Source organism: Astyanax mexicanus, chromosome 23 (assembly GCF_023375975.1).
Source record: "Astyanax mexicanus isolate ESR-SI-001 chromosome 23, AstMex3_surface, whole genome shotgun sequence".
NCBI lineage: Eukaryota > Metazoa > Chordata > Actinopteri > Characiformes > Acestrorhamphidae > Astyanax > Astyanax mexicanus.
This window is the reverse complement of record NC_064430.1, coordinates 12,698,268-12,718,403: the sequence shown is the minus strand read 5'-3', so window position 1 is coordinate 12,718,403 and position 20,136 is coordinate 12,698,268. Positions and strand designations below refer to the sequence as shown.

The 20,136-nt window shown below is 39.0% G+C and overlaps 1 protein-coding gene across 13 annotated transcripts in view; it reads right to left on the bottom strand.

Annotated features, from left to right (window-relative positions):
- tjp1a (tight junction protein 1a) overlaps positions 1-1,794 on the bottom strand; it is a 211,484-nt gene extending 209,690 nt beyond the window's left edge. For 11 of the 13 annotated variants that reach the window (XM_049471238.1, XM_049471239.1, XM_049471236.1 and 8 more), the window contains exon 1: positions 1,503-1,685. In XM_049471238.1, coding sequence (XP_049327195.1) covers positions 1,503-1,597 — 95 coding nt within the window. In that variant the 5' untranslated portion in view covers positions 1,598-1,685. Of the gene's footprint in view, positions 1-1,502 lie in introns of all 13 variants that reach the window. The other 2 variants (XM_049471246.1, XM_049471247.1) reach the window with 1 other exon arrangement.
- Between the last annotated feature and the right edge of the window lie 18,342 nt (positions 1,795-20,136).

Below are 20,136 nucleotides of genomic sequence, written 5' to 3'. Positions count from 1 at the left end.
GCTGGAGGCTATTTACTTACTATACACTGATGTGAACATGTGAACTGTGGCTGTGGTGTGCTGAAGGCACTATGCTGTCAAGCTTTAAAATGTTTTAAAAAATAAATAAATAAATCCTGATGTCTGAATGGTCTGGTATCAGTCTAAAATCTTTATGCTTGTTTTTTTTTTCTTTCACTATTCAATATATTATAACTAGAACAAGTGAAAACGATGCCTACTGTTATTGTGCTCAGGTCTGTACACCCTGTCTAAGTACAACACCAATGCTGGTGTGCTTAAAAAGAAAGAAAAACACTGAATATCATGACAAGTATCTGCCCAGAATACACACGCGCTCTCGTTCGCTCGCAGTTCGTTCTCAGGTACAACAGGAGCGCCGGACAACAAGTGAAGCCAGAAAACTGGATATTTAGAGAACAAAAACAAGGATTAGATCGATTCTACACAGCACTTTATTGAGGATCATTAATCATGTTCGAGTCTGGAAGCACGCGGATGCATTAATTAATTAGTGATCGGACTGGAGTGGTCGCTGTGATGTCACGGGGGGGGGCTTCCGTCTCCAGGCTGCGAGCCTTTGTGCTCAGAGGAGCGGCGAAGCGCTTTGATCCATGCACCGGTCATCATCAGACTGATGAAACATCAGTACGGCGGGCGCACGTGTGGGTTGAAAGAAAGAGCGACCCAAAGCAACAACGGGAAACAGGAGGAGCGACCATTAAATAAAAAACAACGCGGACAGCCCTTCAGAGTGACAGAATTACGGAGACAACACGGAAATAAAGGGAGAAGGAAAGAGAGAGAGAAAGAGATAGAGCTGGAGACAATAACAAAGACACTGAAAAGAGACAAAAACACAGAAAGTGACGAGGGAGATATGCTTCTTAAAAAGAGAAGAGAAAAAAATAAATCTACTACTACTATTGCTATTGTGACCAAAAGAGAGAGACTTATAGTGAGAGATAAAATAAAAGAGAGAGAGAGAGAGAGAGAGAGAGAGAGGAATGGTGTGATAAAGAGAAAAACAAAAAATCAGAAACAGAAATAAGTATATACATACTGTATGTACAAAAAGAGAGAGAGAACGAGTGAGACTGAGATTGTGTAAGAGTGTGAACAAACATGTCAAACCTGAACAAACAAGTGAACACAAAAAAGAAAAGAGGAAAAAGAAAAAGAGACAGAACGAGAACACCTCACTCCAGCCAAACTGATGGATCACTTTTACACGATTAGCTCAATGTAAACAGATCTAATCGTGCTGCTCGAGACTCAATCGCTTTCTTTTTCTCTCTCTTTTTCTTCGTCTCTTTTTATCTCTTTCTTTCGTCTTCTCTGACAACAACAACCAGCACACCTGATTCCTCTCCACACTCCACAACAACTCTCTCTTTTTCTCTCTCTCTTCCTCTTTCGCTCTCTCTCTCGCTCTCTCTCTCTCTCTCGTTCTCAGTCGCTCACGCTCGCTCTCACTCGCTCTCGCTCCTGGTCATGCTCACCACAGCTGTCTCTTCGGAGGCAGGCAGTCGTCTTTGTTGGAGGCGGTCACTCCCATGGCCATCTGCATCACTGTGATGTATTTCTGGTACTTCATCTTGTCCGCCGGCTGAACTCGCGTTAGAAGGAAAAGAGCTGGAACAGGTGAGCGGGAAAAGTCAGCCCTGTGGTGCCCGGCGCGGTAGCTGTCAGAGCGCCATTCCCAGAGCTGGGGGACTGAGAGGGAACCCCGAGGAGCCGGAGGAAAGGTGCTGCCGCTTTGGCGCCACCGTCCATGTCTGCTACGGCCGGCAAAATCTCATTAGTGCTCTGAAATAGCCGGCTAATCCATCCGCTGGTGGTTAGGAGCCGGGCATTGTTTCCGCTCGCTCCGGTGCGAAACAACTTTCCTGACTGGGAGGAGAAGGAGAAGAAGAAGAAGAAAACAAAACAAAGGAAGAGAAAGAGAGAGAGTGAGAGAAAGAGAGAGGCAGAGAGAGAGAGAGAAAGAGGAAGAAGCAAAAGCAGCGAAGCAGCAAAGCAGTGAAGCACCAGCAGTGCTTGAGCGCTGGAGCGTCTCTCTCTCTCACTCAGAGTGCGTGTGCGTGTGTGTGTGTGTGTGTGTGTGTGTGTGAGAGTGTGTGTGAGATAGAAGAGGAGATGATGTGCGTGTGTTGAGTGAGACAGGGAGAGAGAGAGAGAAAGGGAGAGGGAGAGGGAGTGGGAAGAAGAGAGAGAGAGAGAGAGCGAGAGAGTTGTGTGTATATGTATATCCAATGGCAAGGGACTCAACAGACAGAAGTATAAAGGAATTGCGAACTGAGGATCGAGGAAGACTAAAAAAGATAAAGAGACAAAAAAAAAAAAGAAAAACAAAGCGAGCGCATGTCCTCAAATATCTTTCACAAAGATTGGCGCTCTTTGCATCAGGCTTATTAACAAGATCTGAAGGCAAACAAGGGAAGGCTGGACCAGGCAGCTGTGTAACCAGACTTTGGCTAATTTGAAAGGGGGATGGGAAGAAGATGAAGAAGAAAAAAGGAAAAAAGAAGGGAAAAAAAACAACAGAGAGACAAAAAATGGGGGTGTTACTACCGATTACATTCACAATAAGTCCACAAGTCAAAATACAATAATCAAATTACTGGCAAAGCAATACAATATAAGCCAATAAGAGCCAGAGTCACTGAACACATCCTCCAATCCACCAAAGCTTTACTCTCTGAGCCTGATTTATTACTTCTATTAATTCAGACTCTACTCATTTATTTAAACACATGATTAATTATATGTCACACCTCCAAAAGCGCAAAAAACACAGCATGTTGCCACGCCAAGCAACAACCCGAGATGACGTCCGTACCTGTTGCATCCTAGCAACTGCCCCAGCAACCAGTATTTTTGGCAAAAACATCAAAAGGATTTTTTTATCTTCTGATTCATGTGAATATTCACGTGGAGATTCATGAGGAAGATTCACATGATTAAAAGTGAATCACTGAAAGCAACTCGACAGGGCTTGAGTTAGAGCTTCGGGTTAATAATATGTGCAGAATTAAAGATGGCAGGTCCTTATTGATGGGTATTGTATTGGGTCAGTTTCATGAGAATATGCTGGATCAATACCGCAAGGAAAATTGATTTAACTCCCACTACACTCATCGAACAAATCCAGTCTGAAACAACACAGCCACATTGCGTGATGTAAAGCTGCTAAAGAAAAACAATCACATCTGAAAACTCGGATTGGATTGGCTGACACTCAAGGTGTCAATATTGGTATTGGAAAACAAAGTGGCATTGTTCCATCTGCATGTAAAACACACTGCCAAGTATAGTGTCATCTCCTCAGTGAGAGGGGTAAAACTACGCATGTGCACTGCCTGGCCAAAAAAAAGTCGCCAATAAAGAAAAAAAAACACATTCTACAATTTTTTTCATTGGGCCTTTAGCCTTTAGCTTTGATTGCGGCTTTATGCATTCACTGTGGCATTGTTTTCTATAATCTTCTGCAATGTTACAAGATTTTTTTCAATCCAGTGTTGCATTAATTTTTGACCAAGGTCTTGCAGCAGCATTGATGATGGTAGAGTCTGACCGCTGCACAAAGCAGCTCTTCTCCATCCAGCACATCCCAAAGATTCTCAATGAGGTTAAGATCTGGACTCTGTGGTGAACTCTCTCTCAATCCATGTGTGAAAATGATGATCTCATGCTCCCTGAACTCTGCACTCTTTCACAATTCCAGCCCCATGAATCCTGACATTGTCTTATCTTGGAATATTCCCGTGTTCATCAGGGAAGAAAAAATCCATTGATGGAATAACCTGGTCTATATTCAGTATATTTAGGTAGTCAGTTGACCTCATTCTTTCAGCACATACTGTTGCTGAACCTAGACCTGCAGACCAACCGCAGCAACACCAGACAATTTGCTTAGAGACTTTTTTTTTGTCCAGGTAGTGTATCAATTGCGATTGGTCATTGGTCATTGACTCTAATCTTTATATAATCATATCATCTACTATTAAAAAAAACATATGTGTGTTTTTACGAATCAATATAGCATTGGAAAACTCTATTTATTAATTGTAGTCTAGAAGGGCAATGTTGTACAGTATATTTTAATATTAATAAACAAACTTACAGCAATATTATGCAGTATTTTATCATTGTACAGCTCTGGAAAAATTAAGAGACAATGTCAGTTGTTGAATTAGATTCTCTGATTTTGCTATTTATTGATATATGTATAATTTACAGCATTTATATGCAGATAATGAAAAATGGCTGAAATAATAAAGTTATTATGAAATAACAAGTTCATGTTCATACATATTTAAGAGTTCAGAAATCAATATTTGGTGGATTAACCCTGGTTTTTAATCACAGTTTACAGTTTTCATGCATCTTGGCATGTTCTCCTCCACCAGTCTTACACACTGCTTTTGGATAACTTTACGCCTTTACTCCTGGTGCAAAAATTCAAGCAGTTCAGTTTGGTTTGATGGCTTGTGAACATCCATCTTCCTCTTGATTATATTCCAGAGGTTTTCAATTTGCTAAAATCAAAGAAACTCATAATTTTAAGTGGTCTCTTATTTTTTTTCAGAGCTGTATATCATCTTTATAATCATATAAATGATGGATGCAGATGTATAGTGTAACAAAGTGTAGCATCTTCATCATTGCTGTCATTGCTACACCAGGTCCAGCACGCCAGCTACTGCACTGTGTAACTCTGGTTAAGCAGTGAGACAGCACTCATAAGAATTGGTTAAAATATTCAGTGTTTGATGTGTAACAGCCTTAACACTCAACACTCAGTTAACACTCAGTCAGATCTCTACTGACTGTGACTGACTGCAACATCATTGCGCTAATTGTATGATTCGTACCTCAACGACAATCTAAACAAAAGCCATTACAACAACCCAGAGCCACCCTCTGACCTTCTTTAAAGCTCAATCTTCTTAAATAACCTCCCTCTGATCCTTTAGAGGGCTAAAGGGCACCTTTAGCACCTTATTTCCAAAGGCCAAGCAGCTGAGTCAAAGGATATGCTTAATTAGGGAGCAAGGCCAGGGACTAGAGGGGAGAGGTGTTGTTTGGTATAAGACATCTCCGCTGCGAACAGCAGATCAGCAGCCTGAGCTGTGAAGTACAGAATAAAGGCAAAAGTTCACGTAGGTCAAGATGCTACAGCCAGGGTGAAGATTACAGTTTATTAGGAATTGAAAGATGAATTGCATGGATTGGGAGATTGCTTGAGTGCACTCGAAGTGGTCAGAAGACTCTTGTACTTGTATTTTTATCTTTTCCTTATTGAGCTGTTTGTTTCATGTCATGTTTATTCTGGAATATTCCTCAGTTTACTCTAGACTATAACATTTTCAAGGTATGATATTTGTACATTTGATTTAAAATTAGATATAACAGCACCGAGTGGTCCAGAGGTCTAAAGTGTTGCCAGTATTATTGAGAGATCACTGGTTCGAATCCCGGTCATTCAGCTTGCCATCAGCTACCGGAGCCCTGAGAGAGCACAATTGCCCTTGCTTTGTCTGGGTGGGTAGATGGCTCTCTTTCCTTCATCACTCCAAAGGGTGATGTCGATCAGCACAAGGCATCTGTGAGCTGATGTTTCGGAACCGAGTCGCTGTGCTTTACCTCTGAGCGTGCTGTGATGCTACCTAGCAATGCTGCATCAGCAGCAGTTCGAAAAGATGTGGTGACTGAATTCACATGTATCAGAGGAGGCATGTGCTAGTCTTCACCCTCCTTGTGTTGTGGCATCTTTAGTGATGGGCAGATACAGATAAATGGGTGGGACAATTGGCCTAGCTAAATTGGGATAAATTTGAAATAAAAAAATATATAAATAAATTAAATGGCCTATAACTATATAATTTTATAACATTTTAAGAATGTTTTGTATTAAAAAATAATATTATTTTTATTAAACCAGGAAATAACCAGTGCTTGCAGGCAGAGGGGATTGTATCTAACATATGTATTTTATGTATTATTGTATTATTTAACATTCCAGACCAAGGTGAACATGAACCTGAGCATCTCTCTATATTTTAAAATTATGTTTATATATATATATATATGTTATATCTCCAAATGTTTTGTACATATTTCTGTTCTCAAGAACTACCATGCATTTTTTGAGAGGGGGTATTCAGAGTAATTCCACACTGCTGATATTAGTTCACAATTTTCAGTGGAAAAGAAGTAAAATCAGGTTTACCTTTCTCTGCCTTTTTCTCCACTGTGGGCCTCCATCGTACACCCTTACACTCTTCAAACTAGACAAGGTGCATCTTAAAGCTCAGATCTTACACCCCATCAACAGTCTATTTTCACACATTCTGCATTTGTTGTATAAATACCAACTGTGCTAGTGAATATATCTACGTCGATTGGCGTGTTGGCTTGGAAGTGAGGTGTGATCTGGTACATTACTGGTGAATTGCTATCTTGGCAAAGGGAAACACAGGTGTGCCACTGACTGACTGAAAATAACCTAGGCAAACGTCAACAGTCAGACGTTCATTGCTATCTTGGCAGTGAATTGTCAACACAGGTGCGTGTCCAATGCACAAATACACCCACTTAGAGGTGGGCGATACCGGGAATTTTTGTATCGATCTGATACCAAGTAAATGCAGAGCCAGGATTGCCGATATTGATACCGATATTTTTTTAATATTTAAGCATCATAGATCCAAGGATCCAAAACACATAGGACAGAATTTCACCAAACATTGTACATGACAACAAAATACTTTATTATCACAATCAACGTTTTTGTTTAGAAACAATGGAACAGTAACAAAACAAAGTTTGCCTTACCATTAGGAAAAAATATATTTTATGAGGTAGAAAAGGAGAAAATTCTTCCCTTACTAGACTTTCTATCTTTTCTAGTTCTTTCTTTGTTCCTTTTTTTTTTATATAATTGTTCTTATATAAAACAATAAAAAATAAGGAATTTTCTTCCTTTCAGTGCAATTCTGTTTTTCTTAAATAAAAAATATCCAAAAAAAGTATCTATCTTCTTACACGAGTATTGTTCAATATCAATACCAGCCTTGGTATCGATATTATCGATATTTGGGTTTATCCACCCACCTCTACCCCCACTTCTTATAAACACTGTGCAGCAGTGCACAAACCCATAGTGTTTGACTGTCAATTGATTTGTATTTTGGCAAAACCGGTAATAAGCAAACAACCAAAGAATGATAAATGTACATTATTATACCTTGGTGTACCGTAAAAAACAATTACTGCTGAATCCCTATTGTACTTAAATTGACTGAGAAAAACCTTCTTCTTTCTTCTTCTTCTTTCACTCTGCCTCTGGTCAGTAGCAAAGGGTTAAACCCATCCAATGACAAATCAAGGGGTCAAAAGGTCAAGGAATTTCTGTGACGTTAAAGGATTCTTCATCTTGTCCAATACAGAGCAAAATGCATGACCATTGTTGCTAATGAATAAATGAGAAGCTACCAGCCAGTGGGTGAAGCTCGCTGATGCTCTAGTGCTTTTCTTCCTGTCAGTGTTTTATCTATCAATAGAGACTGATTTGTAGAGTCACAGTCCCAAAGGACAGCACATTAACCTTCAAAGATTCTGGGAAATACACAGAGACCAGTTCAATTAGATTAGATTGTGAAAACATACTCAACTGCTTAATTTGGACTGGATTTTGAAAAGTTGTCTTAGAGAATTCCCCATTTTCACTGATCCTACTCTTTGATTTCATTATCATTCAAATATTTAATATGATATGAAAGAAGATTTCTTGTTCATTCTGACCTTAAAAAATGTTGAGCACTGCTTTCTGTTCAATTAAGCTGTATTGTCCATAGACTCACTTAAATGTTTCACCAACTACAACAATTTCCCAGCCATTTACTTGGTCTGGATGGTATTCCCTTTTCACAAGGGAATTTATGGGCTTTTTCACACAGGGCAAGATTGGTTTGGATAGTTTTTCTTTCCCTTAATAAATGAAATAATCCTTAAACAAGTGCTTTTTATATTTAATCAAATCATATTTATAGTTTTATTAACGTTTGTTTGATAATCTGAATAATTTAAGCTCGACAGAAATGCAAAAACAAAAGAAATATGTAAGGGAGCAAATAATTGTTCATGCCACTGTACTGTAGATACTGATATCACTTCTGTAGCTTCCTTCTGAAAAGAAAACCTTGACTGATTAAACTGATAAACTGATTAAAGAAATTATTTAAATGATATAAATCACTACTTTCCACTGTGACACAAATGTCTGAGATCCTAGAAGGTCATCAGATAGAGGTTACCATGATGGAGGTCAATTAGACAATGACCTGGCTGGGTCTAACTGACAAAAAGGCTATAGTAACTCAAATAAACTACAGTCATATGAAAAAGTTTGGGCACCCCTAATAATCTTAATCATTTTTAGTTCTAAATATTTGGGTGTTTGCAACAGCCATTTCAGTTTGATATATCTAATAACTGATGGACACAGTAATATTTCAGGATTGAAATGAGGTTTATTGTACTAACAGAAAATGTGCAATATGCATTAAACCAAAATTTTACCGGTGCAAAAGTATGGGCACCCTTATCATTTTATTGATTTGAATACTCCTAACTACTTTTTACTGACTTACTGAAGCACAAAATTGGTTTGGTAACCTCATTGAGCTTTGAACTTCATAGCCAGGTGTATCCAATCATGAGAAAAGGTATTTAAGGTGGCCAATTGCGAGTTGTTCTCCTATTTGAATCTCCTCTGAAGAGTGGCATCATGGGCTCATCAAAACAACTCTCAAATAATCTAAAAACAAAGATTGTTCAACATAGTTGTCCAGGGGAAGGATACAAAAAGTTGTCTCAGAGATTTAACCTGTCCGTTTCCACTGTGAGGAACATAGTAAGGAAATGTAAGACCACAGGGATAGTTCTTGTTAAGCCCAGAAGTGGCAGGTCAAGAAAAATATCAGAAAGGCAGAGAAGAAGAATGGTGAGAACAGTCAAGGACAATCCACAGACCACCTCCAAAGAGCTGCAGCATCATCTTGCTGCACATGGTGTCACTGTGCATCGGTCAACAATACAGCGCACTTTGCACAAGGAGAAGCTGTATGGGAGAGTGATGCGAAAGAACCCATTTCTGCAAGAACCCATTTCTGAGAAGCTGTATGGGAGAGTGATGCGAAAGAACCCATTTCTGCAAGCACGCCACAAACAAAGTCGCCTGAGGTATGCAAAAGCAAACACCCAAATATTTAGAACTAAAAATGATTTAGATTAATAGGGGTGCCCAAACTTTTTCATATGACTGTATCTGTACAACTGTGGTGAGAAAAAAACACCTCAGGATGCTCAATGTTTGTACAATCCTGAGTCGGATTGGCTACAAGAACATTGAGTTTAACATTTGTCAGCCAAGAACAGAAAGGTGAGGCTGCAATGGGAAGAATCTCACCAATACTGGACAGATTCAGGAGCCAACCGCTAAAATCTATGGGTTCCCTGTACAAGCGAAAGGAAATTCACACTTTTAATCCCCCTAAATGACATATTCTGCACATGCATTTCTGGACAAGCTGAGAGAAAGACAGAACTGGCACTCTCAGCTATGTTAAAGTAATATTACAGGTGGTTAGCAGTGTGGGGGGGAGGCAGAAACACTATTCTTTCTCAACAAATAAGAACAAATACTTCAAAATTCTTCAATAATAAGTTGTTATTTTAGGGGGAAAATGCCAAAAAAAACAAGTTCTTTTGTTGATTTTTTTGCTTGGTGCTTAGCAAAACACCTGTGAGGGACTGTGAGGGACAGGCTAATGACAGTACTGAGTTTCATGTGGAGATTTTGGCTCTGGCAGAAGATGTTCAGAGCCTTCTAAGGTGAGGGGCAGGACAATGACTGTGTCTGGTTTCATGCAGAGAATCCGGACAAAGGCAGAAGACTTCCCATCCCTAATCTTTCATTAGGAGCCAGGGGGAGCGCTAATGATCCGGGTGAGTCATGACCCAACATAACAAAGGCTTCAGCTTTAACACGCAGTCTTGACAGACCAACACGAACACAACAGAGCAGAATTACTTCAACTAGCATTTAAAATAAAACCAATTTTCAACATTTTACTTTTTAAACTGAGTTTGAAATATTGTCCTTATCACTCTGTTACAGATCATTTGTGTATTTGCTTTGTGGACTATAAGCACAGAACTAGCAGTAAAGTATGAACATCTATATCAATGTGGGAAAACAAAATGCAAATAATCAGTATTGTAGTTGGGATTTTAAAATGCTTTTGTCCAGACATAAACATTAACCGATCTGTCAACAGAGAAACATGAACCTTCATGCTAACAGACTCTCTTTATAGCTGGCTCAGTTTCTTATGGTTCATTTGATCTAAATATAATATTGTAGTGTCACCATGTGCGGTCGCACTATACAACAAAACATATGTGACTGGATGAGAGCATAGATGACACTCAAGCAAAGCCCCAGAAAGTATGCTAACTTAAAAATGCGTGAAGTTGTATTCGGCTTCATGCAACACTTGCAAATTTCATTTCACAAAAGTATGTGGTGGCCTTAACAAGACCAGGTCATAGTTCTGCTAAGCAACTTTTTTTTAGAACACAGAGAGATGCCAATGAGCAGTAATTTTCTCTTAAAATTACTTCACCTGCAGCTCCACCTTTGGAGACCCTTAACCACCCTCCTCTCCAAAATTGGCAGGGTAAATAACGCATCACCAGCTGAATTGGTTAAATCTGATTTAAATCAACACATCTAATCAGCACAATCAAAACTGTTTATACTGTATTATAATGGCAAGGGAGGAGAAACCTATTTAAAATGAAGATTTAACCATCAGTGTCAAAAAATGCACATTGCTGGGGTGCTGAGTGGTCCAAAGAACGCTGGTTCGAATCCCGATCATGCGGCTGCCATCAGCTGCGGAAGTCCTGAGAGAGCACAACTGGCCTTGCTTTCTCTGGGTGGGTCCGTGGCGCTCTTTCCCCTCATCACTCCTAGGATGATGTCTTTAATGATGATGTGTAATTAAACTCACTCACAAGAATCTAGGGGTGTACCGATTCAATTCTCAATATAGCCAAAATCATGGGATCGAATATCAAATGAAACAGAAAACAGCATAAACCTATATGAACTTAAACTATAAACCTAAACTATAGCCCAATCTTTCTATCACAAAAAATGCTCAATCGTAAAACCCAAGGCTACTTTGGTTTAAGCCTACATGCAGCCTTCAAACCTACAACTTAGAGCTGGGCGATAAATTGATTTTATTGATTCATTCGAATTTACAGTTAAGGATGATGTGTTTTTATGAAAATTGTTTTTTTTTTTCAGCTTAAGCTAAAGATGGATGGATGGATGGATGGATGGATGGATGGATAGATAGATAGATAGATAGATAGATAGATAGATAGATAGATAGATAGATAGATAGATAGATAGATAGATAGATAGATAGATGTCATATGTGGTTTGATTTTTAGTAGGGAAAAAATCGATTACAGTCAAACTAGAATCCTCTTATCAATAAAGAACAAATAAAAAAACATCTGAATTCACTAAGTGCGTTTACCTGCACGTCTTATTCAGATTACTGCAGGACATTAGCTCACATTTACAGAACTTGTACAGAAGAGAAAATGATCAAGGTTTACATTAGCCAGACAATAATTCGATTTTTGCTTTGCAACCAGCCAATAAACTCACAGAATTTGACGTGAAGTAAACTACATATAAAACCCAACCCACCTTCATGGTGCCTCAATACGAACATAAACATCAGCTACAATATGAAGATTAGTTAAATCCTTCAGTTTCAGTGTTTCTCTGAAAGTGTTTTTTTTTACCATCTCACAGGTGCTTTGTTAAACACTGCTCACTTATTTCCAGTACCTTATGTCCAGGGTCTGTTTTCACTCATGCACAGACAGAGAAGAGTAATATATAGTTCAAGAAATACCATTACTCATCTAAAATCCAGATTTATTCTATATATCTGATATTTAGACCATATCTGCTTTAAGAAATCAGAGTATGCTGTTTACATCAGTACTTGAATACTTAGATAATGTCTGTGATCTGATTTTGAACAAAGTTTATTTGTAGACATTATTAAATTATTAAAAAGAAGGAACTTGAACAGGTCAAAAGAGCCACAGTCTTCCCTGCCAGACTGTCCATATAAACAAACAGTACACGGGGCCTAAAGGTCAAAGAGAAGGGAATGCAGAGTTGGCACTCTTTAGCAGCGAGCCTTTCTAAAAAAAGAACCACCTATTTCACCTTTATTCCATCAATACTTCCTATTTAAGCTGCAGGGAAAGCTGCTGAGGTATTTATTTTCAGGTGTTTCTGCTTTAAAATCAATGATATCTGAACAATATCTACTCTAGTATCTGGTTTCATTAAGTGCTGGTCTCCTAACCCAGTTAAAGACGTGCTTCTTCAGATTAGCTTATCTTAACCCTAATTTGCCCCTGTTTGCATCTCGAGGTGCTACAGCAGAGAGAAACTGATGGGAAAAGGCAATTCAGGGACACATTTAGCTGGTGAAAACAGTGAAAATCAGAGTCACGAACCGGATTTGATCTTCTTCATTAATGTCTTTCTAATCCTCTGTAATTATAATGAACATTACATAATTCATGCAGCTGAGACACAGACACACAGAGCTCAGTGTGCAGATTATAACCACTTATTCAGATAGCATCCTCTGTGTAATAAATAATGTATAAGCATTTAATAAAACCAAACCTAAACTCAGAGCTTAGGCCCCATTTATTAATAAATGAGTAGCTTGCCATATGCAATAAGTAAAGCAACAGCGTGACAACAAATCATTAGACAAATGGGAAATGCTTTAACATATTAAGTGTGAGGGAAGACAGTTCTCATTAGTGAGGACCTGGACTCTTGCTATATTAATTTGAGGTGCCTCAAGGTCAAGAGAGGTGTTTACACACACACACACACACACACAGCAGCCGGACACAGCAGGTTTCCCCCACGAAAAGCTCACACCTTACAGTCACAGGTGCTCTGGCATGCTGCGTAGAGGACGAGCGCTGACTAGAGCTTAGGGCTTAAAATATTGACCCAAACCTGATGCCACCAGACTGTTCAATTTGGGATTTGGTGAGGTCCTAACATCAATCCTGAAATATCTTTAAGTTTTGGGTCATGTTTTAGAAGTTTTAGAGTTTCTTAAAGTTTGGACAAACCTTAAAAAGTGGCAGTCCGTATTATTATTTTGTTTCTAAACTGAAAGCAGATGCATTTCTGATTGAAAAAGGACAAAACATAGTGTTTAATGGTACCAGTGTGCTGAAACGAACAACCCTGCTGAGCCTAATATATTCATTCTAAAAACTGGGGGACGCTGTCAGGACGCTTTTTGCAGGAGTTCTTCTGGCCACGTCACGCGTCTTTACATGCTTATGTCACACGTACAGCCTCTAAAAGAGGATCCTGCTCAGTTTTACTGAACGTGAGCGGCTGGTGGAGCAATGGAGACTTCAGAAGAGGAACCTCAGAGCTCAGTAGCTCATTCACTCATTGTAAAACCAAAGAAAGTGAACCTCTCTCTCTCTCTCTCTCTCTCTCTCTCTCTCTGACTGACTGAACATAACCTGGAATCGGATTCATCCTCTCTGGAAGGAGACCACATCACACCCGCCCAGTTTAAAATGATTCTTCCGCATGCTCAGAGCAATTATCAATTCTCACCAGACAGGGCCCTAAATCACCTAAATCCCAAAACTTACGGACATCAGCTTTAATTTTAGTGGGGTTTTTTTTTCATTATTTAAAAAAGTTTTGCACTGTATATTAATATTAAACTCATCCAAACTGCCACTTTTATCAGGAGATTGCTTGTTCGAATCCTGTTCATGTAGCTTGCCATCGGCTACCGGAGCCCTGAGAGAGAGCACAATTGGCCTTGCTCTCTCTGGGTGGGTAGACGGCGCTCTCTACCCACATCTCCTTCTAAAAGGTGATGTCGATCAGCACAAGGTGTGCGTCTGTGAGCTGATGTATTGAAACTGAATTGCTGCGCTTTCCTCCAAGTATGCTGTGATGTTAATCGGCAATGCTGCATCAGCAGTAGTTTGAAAAGAGGCCGTGGCTGACTTCACATGTATCAGAGGAGGCATGTGCTAGTCTTCAACCTCCTGGTGATGGGGGATTACTAGTGATAGGGGGGAGTCCTAATGAGTGGGTTAATTAATTTGCTAAATAAATTTGGGAGAAAATAGGAAAAAATATAGAAATGGGACGAAATTTCAGGGTATAGTATTGTTCATGATATTCAAAAATATTGTCGATATTATTGCGTACGATACGATATGGCACACCCCTACTGTTATCATACTTCTGCCCAGTACTGAGGAACGGTGGACGTGTCAGAGATTGCAATTCAGTCCGAGAGCACCTCTACGCTACCCTCATGCACTGATTATCTCCTGCCATAAATTACACCCTGGGGCAGCCCGTGGCCACGATTAATCACATGACTCCCTGCCGTGGGATTAATTCTATGGCCTTGGCCTGTGGTCCCTCACACTCAATCACACGCATACAAATAAACAAATAACTGCTGCTCACACGTGCAGAGGGCAAACGCCACGCACACCAGCAAACACATGGATGTCCACAAATTCGTGCAGACACCCCACAACACACACTCTAATGAGTCACAGAGCAGCGTGTGAAGAAACAAATATTTACTACAACGGCTGCTTTAACCCAACGTGAGTGAAGGCAGACACTGGGCTGCAGGGTGGCCCAGCTGTCAGGTGTCAGGAAGTATGGCAGAATTCAATATATCACTGCAGCACTCACCGTCCACTGCCCAGGACACCAGAACATGGCTGTGTCCATCATAATGCTGTATACATGTTCAAAATAACAAACAAATCATAGTACACTGAGAAATATATTTGCTCAACATATAAGTGCTTCTTAAGAAAATCTACTGGAACTGTCCTGCAATCATGTGTGTTTTAGAATCTTAAATATTGTATATCTTTAAACTTTGTTCTGGGTTCTCTTGTGACCTCCTGGATGAGTTGTCCATGCCCTTTGGAATAATTTTGGTTAGTCAGCCATGTAGAGGTGGACCCAAGTACACCTGGGCTTGAGGTCACAAACATCTATTATGGCATATTGTCCAGGCCCTGAAGCAGCAAAGCAGCCCCAGACCATCACACTATCACCACCATGTTTTACGTTCAGTATGTTGTACTTTTTCTGAAATGATGTGTTCAATTTAGGCCAGATGTAACAGGACACACACCTTCCAAAATGAAACATAAATATGCTCCTCAAGAAGATCTACTGGAACTGGTCTTGCAATCATGTGGGTTTTAGAATCTTAAATATTGTATATCTTTAAATGTTGTTTTGGGTTCTTTTGTGACCTCCTGGATGAGTTGTCCACTCCCTATTGGAGTCATTTTTAAACCAAATGTCCACACAAGCAAAATTCGGTATAAATGCTGTCACGCATGAGACGTTTCATTTTTAACAAGGCCAGATTTCCAGCACTATTCAATTTCTCTGTGTACCACAGTGTGCCATTCAGCATTTCTGCTTCTGCTGTGTTAAATTTAACCCAGAACAAGGCTACAAAAAGCCAAAGCAGATGCCATGTGGCTTGACATTTACACCTAGAACTACAGTGAGTCTGAAAGACTGCCATACACAAATGTAATGTTCCTCATAACGCTGCAATCTATGCTGTCCATCACATCCAGACAATATAATGTGAGGGTATAAGCAGATATGGCAGCAATCCAACACTAGGGACCAGTGCTGGGCTTGGTAAAAGCAGAAATATATAGCATCATAAATTGGAAGGAAAGAATCTGGTGGCATTCAGTTAATTGTATGAACTTGAATTCACTTTAAAGCGTAATACTTTTTTATAAATAAACTATATGCACAAAAGCATTGGGACACCTGCTTTTTATAGTTTTTTTTTTTTTTTTCAGAAATCAAGGGTATGTAAAATAGTTTATCCTGCTTTTGTTGGAATCTCCACTCTCTGGGAAGACTTTCTATATGCTTTTGGAGTTCTATTAACATTTGATTGCATTCAACAAGCAACAAGAGCATCTACTCCATAGAGTTCTATTCTATATGCAACACTTCTCTACAGGGACTAGACAAGCTGTGTCAGCATCAGCACTAGCATTGTAATAAAAAAGTAATCCCATGCTATTTCTAGGAAAAAAACATATATTTCAATGCATTGGTGTTAGGATTTAATTGCATTCAATGCATCATAAGAACATGAGAAAGGTCAAGCAGCTCAAGTCTAAAGTATTGGATGGAGTTCCACCATTTCAGAGATCACAGTTAGTTCCACTGCTCCACAGCTTAATTCTTTAATCAGAGAATTAGCCGATGCAGACTGAGCATTTATGTTTAGAGGTGTAACCAACATGAAAACCAGAGAATTGTCTGAAATCAATCAGAAAAATTGCACAAATATTAGACAAAGCCAAAACAACTGTTTGTGTTGTCCTGAAGAAGAAAGTCATCACTGGTGTACTAAGCAACAGATGTCGAATTGGTAGATCAAGGAATACAACAGCAGTTGATGACATAATCTTTGTTGTGCTGTAAAGTAAGATACAAAACAGATAGTTAGGGGAATAATCAACAGCCTTCAGAGGGCAGGAGTGATTACAGGCATTACAATCTACTGTTCATAGAAGGCTTTATGATCAGAAGTACAGAGGCTTGAGCTTGCATGGCTTCTTCTGGGATGGGCTCATTAATCTTCATTGATGTTTAATGAACTCAGAACACTGCAGAAACATTTTGTCTGTCAATTTAAAGAAAGATGCAACCAAACTGATTAGAACATCCTTCAACATGAAGCAAGATGAATACCCTGGACACACTGTCTGGAAAAGCATCATACGCCCTATCCAGACAGGATTAGTTTCTCAGGTGGTCCTGGCTTCATTTTTCCTTTTATAAGGGGGTCCTCTGTGATTTTATTATCCCGTCCAGATGTTCTCTGAGAAAACTACAGCATAATTTACTTACTGTTTTTTGCTGAACTCTGTGGTCCTCCGGTAATTTTAGTCCTGTCCGGACTCACAGCTCTGAATTCCGTAACCTAGCGATTAATAAAATAGCTATTTGTCCACTGTTACACACCGTAATTACACTTTGGGCGCATGTTTCCACAGAGATCCACGTAAAAACACAACATCAAGTGGAAATGGAAGAGCTACTGAACGTGATGTCATGTGACCGAGAAAGCCAAAAAACTCACTGGTTCTCCTGCTTTTTCAATTGCAGTCCAGATGCAAGAGATTTTAAAAGCTGAAATGTTGATCTTTTAGTATCAAACCCAAATGTTTTTTGCCCACAGCAGAAATAATGGAATTGGCCTCACTGTTCCAATACTTTTGGAGGGCACTGTACATATACTGTATGATAGCATCTCTAGGAAAAAAAGCTGACAGATATCTGATCCTGCTGACATTGGCCCAGCACCAATACCCGGTATCGGATCGGTGCCATCTCTATTTTAGCCCTATACTTTGCTCGTGTGGCCTCTGTCGCTGTATTACAGACTGTTATTTATAAACATGGACGTGCCAGAAACCACATTAGCAAGTCTATTTGAGACTAATTAACAACTCACCACGAAGCAAGAGGTGGGTGTGTTGATTCTGGCTTGCTGTATGCATGATGATAATTGGTATCCATGAGTTTTCTTTACTGTTAAACAGTATTTGAGTGATCAAAACCATTAAACTGAGTTTGGTTTCAACAAACAGTTAGCCTGTAAACTCATCATGAGGTGTTAACTTCAAGGGCAAAGACCTGTAGAAGTTGTGTATGGTTAAATGTGGCCAACATGCTCTTGACAAGGCAACAAGTATCTGAGAATTATCAGAGTTTAAAAAAGGACTGATAGTGGATACCATATTCTATTTCTGAAGTTGTGTGGGTCATTTATGTACTGGGAATATGTCATAGAAGACATAACCAATCCACAGTAGATGGTACAATGGGTGCTAATAATCATGACTAGCGGCATCTGGCAAGATTTTTCTTTGTGATTTCCATCAGCAGCCAGACTCCGAGCGAGCACAACTGGCCTTGCTCTCTCTAGTTTGGGTTGATGACATTTTTCCATTTAAGACTCCTAGTATGATGATTCTGGCCTGCACAGGCATCTGTTGGCTGATATATTGGAGCTGGGGAACTGCACTATCCTCCAAGTGTGTTGGCCAACTAGCGATGCTACATCATGAGTGTGGTGGCTGGCTTCAAAAACCTTAACAATTAACAAAAGTCAATGTAAATAATATAATATTTCAAATTAATTTGAAACATTTAAGTTGGTCTATTCAGCATAAAATTGTGATAAATTACAAATCTATCAGACATGCAAAGTCCTGGAACATATTTTAAGCAGATAGATTTCGTAAAAAAAAAAACCCTCACAGCACCTTTCATAATGAAACTGATATGGTGCTATGATTTGTCTTTTATCACTTTTTTGGTGGTCTTTAAACCACCAAAGTAACATCAGAACACACATTTAATTTGTACGGACGCTTGACTGTGTGTTTGAACAGCCCTCGAAGGGCGCTGACAATTGCATTTGCATGCTCACATTAAACATATTTCTGGCCTCACATATGAATTGTGAACACATACACTCGAATATGTCTAGAGGCCAATACAATATAGTCTATTGTCTCACCCAGGAATGTAATAAAGTGTTAATGAAATGCATGCTAGAAATGCCCCAGTGCGACATATGAATCTTAAACAAAGCTAATGCAAATATGTATGAAAGCGCTGCGCACAACATACTGTATGAGCCCACACTCCGGTTCTTTTCTTTCACGTTTTACTTTACCTATTTATATCATAGAACTATACTATAGGTACAGTTGCAAGAAAAAGTATGTGAAACCTTTGGGATTACTTGGATTTTTGAATAAATTGGTCATTAAATGTGTTCTGATCTAAGAGATTGGATGTGTTGGTTAAAGCTGCCCTGCCCTGTAAAAAAAAAAAAAAAAAAAACCTTGATGATGTTCATGTGTCCATGGTAAGACAGACGGTTTTCAAATGGAGAAAGTTCAGCACTGTTGCTACTCCTCCGAGGCGTGGTCGTCCTGTAATGATGACTGCAAGAGCACAGCACAGAATGATCAATGAGGTGAGGAAGAATCCTAGAGTGTCAGCTAAAGACTTATAGAAATTTCTGGCACATGCTAACATTTTTGTTGACAAATCTACAATAAGAAAAAAGGGGAAAAGAAAAGAGAGGTCACATTACTGCATGGAAACGTTTGGATGAGGTTATTGCTGCCAAAAGAGGGTCAACCAGTTATCAAATCCAAAGGTTCACATGCTTTTTCTTAGCACACTGCTCACACTGCCAAAAGTACCAATTGGATTTTTGGGTTTTCATTGGCTGTAAGCCATAATCATCAAAAATAAAAAATAAACACTTAAAATAGATCAATCTGTGTGTAATACATCTATATAATAAATGAGTTTTACATTTTAACTGATTTACTGAAATAAAGTAACTTTTTAATTTTATTTAATTGTTTTATTTTTTTTTTGCCTGTCACCACCCCCCATCTTCAGAGGACTATTAATACTTTATTGTTTATTCATTTTTTTGTTTCATTTATATATACATATATACATTTAATATAGTTGGGGGAAAAAACAGAAAAACAAACAACAGACAAAAACAAACAAAGACAAGAAACAAAGGGAAAGAAAAAAAATATATATATTCAATGATATTCTTAATTTTTTAGATGTAACAAATATACCCCTAAACTATTACTTATAATAATGATATTGTAACTGATATTCAGCAGCTTTATTAATTTATTTTATTGTACATAAAGTTATGTATAAAAATATGCAATAAAGTAAGAGAGTCAGAGTGACACACACACACACACACTCACAGTGATTTATGACTGCAGTCCCAGAGGGAAGGGGAAGAAGTTTGAGAAGAGGAAAGTAATGGTGCCAGACGGAATGAGCTGTTGTGCTGCTGAACAGGTGGAAACAGCAGG